Raw genomic sequence first — 4,696 nt, 5'->3', positions numbered from 1 at the left:
AACGCCGCAGCTGAGAAACTGTGGACCGACTCAGGCCTTACTGCGAGGCATTATTACTCGGTAAGCAGTAGCATTTACCCAAATGTCGAGAGATCCTCTCCCCGCGGCAACTCACCATAAAGCCACTTCGGCGACTCCCAGCCGTTATCCTGAAAAACGGACCTTCAGTGTCTCCCGTAATTGACGAACCGCCGTGTGGCACGCGTTCTGGATCTTGGATAAAACCGCAGTCGCCGAACAAAAAAAGTTGAATTCGTGTCCCTGAGACAGCGCTACGTCACCGGCAGTATCTCCTGCCCGAAGGCCGGGAGCAAACTGGTTTGGGGGGCTGTCAGCGTTGCGGAAAAGCACCGCCAGCCAAGCCGACGGCCTCAAAAGGAGGTAAGGTCTCGAAAATGTCGGTAAAAGGGCTCTGGCGAGGCTTTGCGGCCCGCGCCAGGCCCCGCAACCACCTGTGATCCTGACAGTGGCGGGCAGGTCGCCGTAGTTGGCTCTGCGCCGCCGGCGCGCCCCGGAATGGGACCCTGTTTCTTCAAAGCGTGATATCCTCGAAGATCCCGACAGTGGGAGACCTGGGCGCCGGGACCAGCGGGCACACTTCCAAGTTGTCAACTTCGGCTACACGACCCACGCAATTTTTGAAAGAAGTGTGTGAGTACCGTGTTAGCACGCGGTTGCCATGCTGTTACGCTGGAGGAAGGGGGGCAGAGGACGCCCAGAGTAAACCGGCCTGTGATGGCCTACTGGGTTGCGCCGAACGGAGACGTCGTCGCACCGGCAGTGGGCCAAGGGACACAAATAAAGCCGACTGCGTTCGAGTCCGATGGGCTGCAGAAGACAGCTAGTGAATGAGAGCGCTGCAAAGCCTGCTAGACGCATGTGGTAGGAGGCACCGTGAGGTCGGCGGGATAACTCCCGGTAGTCCAATGAGCCATTCACCGCCTTCGGCCCACAGTAGCAGACAGCCAGCCAGGTGCCCAACACACGCAGATGTGATGCGGAGACGGCAGCGCAGTCGCGCTGCGTCTACTGTAGGCTGGAGCCGGTGACTAGCTCGGTAGACTACCAGTTTTCCCGCAGAGCACACGGTGCCTGATACCACGTCCATCTATCGGGTGCTGCAGCGCTATGTATTCATTATCTTCTGGCGCGAAGCGGATTCGATACGCAGTCGCCAGAGCTTGCTCGTTCAGCTTGCCACTTCACGTGTATTACCCAGCTGAGAAAGAAAGGATGCGTTCTTGTACTTCGCGGTGCCGAACCAGCGCAGTGCACTGCCTGACAAGGGAATGCCTCAAAAATGTCACACGACTTCTCCGACGTCCCTCTGAAAAAGAGTGTGGTTTCGTCAGTGGACATGAGAGTTCTGGAGGCCTTGCCAGAAAATCCGGTATGGGCACCGATGGCGTGCTCACCGCTGCCTTCCAGGACGGGCAAGCTGCTTCGCTCGCAGCGGTGCCATTTGATGTTGGACAGGAAGAACGAGCTTACACGTGGGTCAGTTAAGTAGGGACCGCTGAAGGGGACGCACATCTTGCAAGAGACTACACGGAGAGGTCTCCTGCTCTTTCTGGATCTACGGAACCCGATCCACATGAGACACTTCAGGGAGCATTTACAGGCGCTACGCTCCAGGAGACGGACTGCTTCCAACACCCTATCTTGTGCACGAAGACGCATATGGGGGGCAGACGACTCGGATGAACCAAACCGTTCCACTTGCGACACTGGACACAAGTCTCTCTGGACCACGGAACGGAAGTTCCCCGGTCTACGAAAAAAAAATTTCTTTGGGCGATTCCAACGGAACTAAGTTCCCCCCCTTTGGCAGAAAAAACTGAAGCCATGTACGTAATAAAAGGGGAGGGTGGCCGGCGCACGCAAAGCTGACACGGCGACCGCTAGACCACGTACTGCTTCCTAAAATACGCTGCGAGGTGCGGGCAGGCAACCTGGAACTCATTCACGTCGCAAGACGGAATCTACCACTCCGGCCGACGAACTGTCATACCGCGCGACAGACTCAATACGGCTTCTGACGCGTCTGAGTTAGCTCCCGTAGTCCCACGTGAACACATCCGCTTCCTAGCATTTCTGACCCGAGTATCAGGAAGAGCGGCACCAAATGGAGCAACGACTGACACAGGAAGTGCTGCCTGTATGCCTTCGCTCGAGATTCCTGATGCCTTGTGACACGTGCGCCTCAATACTCCGGAGAACGTCGTCGCGGAGTCCGCCCATCCGTGCTGCTCTTGCTGTTGCAGATCCGCTTTCGCGTAAGAGCAGGGCCTGCACTGTCAAGTCTCTTAGCTCGGCATCAGAACCCTGTATGGCCGCTAGCAGTTGCGTCTCGTCTCTTTAGCAGGAGGCTGCTACTTTCGGCTGCGGTAGCGGGCTCTGACGCAACAGCAGTCAAACCCCTGCCTCACTTACTCAGGCCTCCTTCGCGCCTGCCGCCTGGTCTTGGCTTTGGATCTCCTCAACTACGTCAAGCATTATCTCCAGTGCAGTGCTATGTAACCCGGAGTCGGATCCATCTTCCTGAACCAGCACTTCTCGTTCAAGCTGGAGCGCTGCCTGGACAGCATCGAGGAGCTCCCTCTCGCGGTCGGACAACGGGAATGCCGTATCGGGATTGTGCATGCAGTCAAGCAGAACATCGACAGCTGTGAGGCCGAAGTCCATCATGGCCGACTCCCGTTCACTTGGGGTCGCTGATTCAGCTCGGCGAGTCACCGACTCAGCGTGACTGCGAAGAACCGTTTCAAGGTTTTTTTCTACCGACGTTTCGGGGGCTCCAGCACCTGCGGCGGGGGAGTCGGACTCTCTTGGGATAGTGGGTTCGCCCTGTCGGCCTTCGTCTTCGCGGGGGGATGCGACGGTGCTCGAAACCGTCTCTTCCCTAGCAGGCAATGGAGTCGGCGAAACTGGTCGGTCGCTGTCCTGCGAGAGGGTGTGCTCATCGCCGGAGTCACCAGTGCCGCCTGACCCACTGCTTGCAAACTCCTGACACTCCCCGTCGTCTCCTCCAGCTAGCCTTCGAGACGTGCCGCCTACCAGGGTCCTGGCTGTCTCCCTTTCTCGGTGGATACACTTGATGGCTCGGGCTACGGCAACAAGGAAACCACCTAACAATGCCACGTAGACGAGACCTCGCCACTTTGTCTGCTTGGCTTTTTCTTGAGATCTTCGTCTCATCGAGGACGAACTTTGCCGGCCGGGCAATCCAAGACGATGAGCCGGTCTGCTTGCTGTCTCCTCATGCTTCAGCGAAGCGACCCTTCCTACTTCGGCTTCAGTATAAGCATCTCTATATGCGCTTGCGCCTGCAGCGGCGTTGACCGCCGCGCTATTGCGCAGTCTCTGATTGTCGACCTGTCTGACCTCCATATTTTCTCGCTGTGGCAGTCGAGGACAGGTCTTACGGAGTCTGAACAGATACCCTTCGGCGGGACAGCCGACGGTCACTTCGGTCCACCAGCGCCTGTACGGGCAAGGTGAAAAGACGGCAGCGAGTGAGCTTGGCGCCCGTATAGTTGAATATTCGTTGCCTGAGCACGGCGTCCCCGCTTCGAGATCCTCCCTTAAACTCGTCAGCGCGAGGCGGAATAATAATAAAGAAAAAAGAGCAAAAGTCTTGAAAAATGGGGTTCAACAAAGAAATAAAAACAGCGTGGCGCCACAAGCAACAGTTTCGACGGTGAGAGCTTGTCTCTAGCAATTCACAATGAAGTGCATACTTGCAGGGTCGTCAGCGAAGGCTGAGAATCGGGCTCAGAGCTGAAAAATAAAAATCTCCGGACATTCTGCAGAACAGGACATCGACTGGACTTGGTCGGATCCACTTCTACCGACTAGAAATCCGAGATCGGGGCCCTGCCACCTAAAGAGGTTGCGGAGTGATTTCCACAGCTGTTGAGTCTGCACGACTGGGACAGACAAAGAGAAGTGGATTTTTGCCGGTACCCGGTTGCTGCGCCAGGGCTAGGGCCTGGAAGGTGCGGCCGCCTGGAAACCCGGAGTCTCCGCTGCTGCCGACAGCCCAAGATGCCCGGGAGCGCGTCCGGGCTCGGCGGATAGCGGATCCGCGACCCGGAAGGACGTTGAACCTCGACAAAAGAGCGTCGCCGCGCCGAGACGCCGGCACGGAAAGAACATCTACCCGACTTCACAAAGAGTGAGAAGAAAAAAAAAAGGCGGGCTTGTAACTACATGTATGCTCGCACCATGCCCCGCAAAACCCAGTCAGCTTGGCCGGGGACAGGAACAGTGCGGCACCTTTTCAAGGGGGGCACCGGCGAAATTCAGGGCTGGCGCACGGACAGCGCCCCAACAACGAGGTAGTAATCGACGTATGTCGTGAAACCCTTTTTGGTGCGTTTCTCAGCAAACCACTGCGCTAGTCTTCCAGAAGCTGCACAGAAGCACTTCCAAAGGGTCCCTTCGTGGCTTTCTGCTGACGGCATAGGACCTTCCGTACACGAACATCACGCGAGGACCGGTGTGCTGTGTCTACTGGTTCTGAGCGGGACGAAGAAAGCGGTCGGAGTTTACGGGTTTCCGGAGCACGAGTGTGGCAGCATTTACCATGTCAGCCCAGGGCAGACTCGTGCATGCTTTCGTCGGGGAACAAATACACGAGCAGCTGCAGCGAAAGTGTAACTGACCGGTGTGCTGCCGCCGCGACCGCAGCACT

The 4,696-nt window shown here is 57.1% G+C and overlaps 1 protein-coding gene across 1 annotated transcript; it reads right to left on the bottom strand.

Moving 5' to 3' along the window:
• Positions 1-2: 2 nt before the first annotated feature.
• On the bottom strand, positions 3-4,684 carry CSUI_005750 (uncharacterized protein). Its single transcript, XM_068065920.1, has one exon. It carries the CDS (start codon positions 3,388-3,390, stop codon positions 2,434-2,436), a length of 957 nt encoding a protein of 318 aa, XP_067922104.1. The 5' UTR covers positions 3,391-4,684; the 3' UTR covers positions 3-2,433.
• Positions 4,685-4,696: the final 12 nt, after the last annotated feature.

The sequence above is a fragment of the Cystoisospora suis genome, assembly GCF_002600585.1.
Source record: "Cystoisospora suis strain Wien I chromosome Unknown contig_2771, whole genome shotgun sequence".
NCBI classification, from domain to species: Eukaryota; Apicomplexa; class Conoidasida; order Eucoccidiorida; family Sarcocystidae; genus Cystoisospora; species Cystoisospora suis.
The sequence above is the reverse complement of the archived record's forward strand: the minus strand, read 5'-3'. Positions and strand labels throughout refer to the sequence as shown.

Coding starts and splice junctions, on each gene's coding strand:
- CSUI_005750 (XM_068065920.1), bottom strand. CDS start 3,390: ATGGAGGTCAGACAGGTCGACAATCAGAGACTGCGCAATAGCGCGGCG.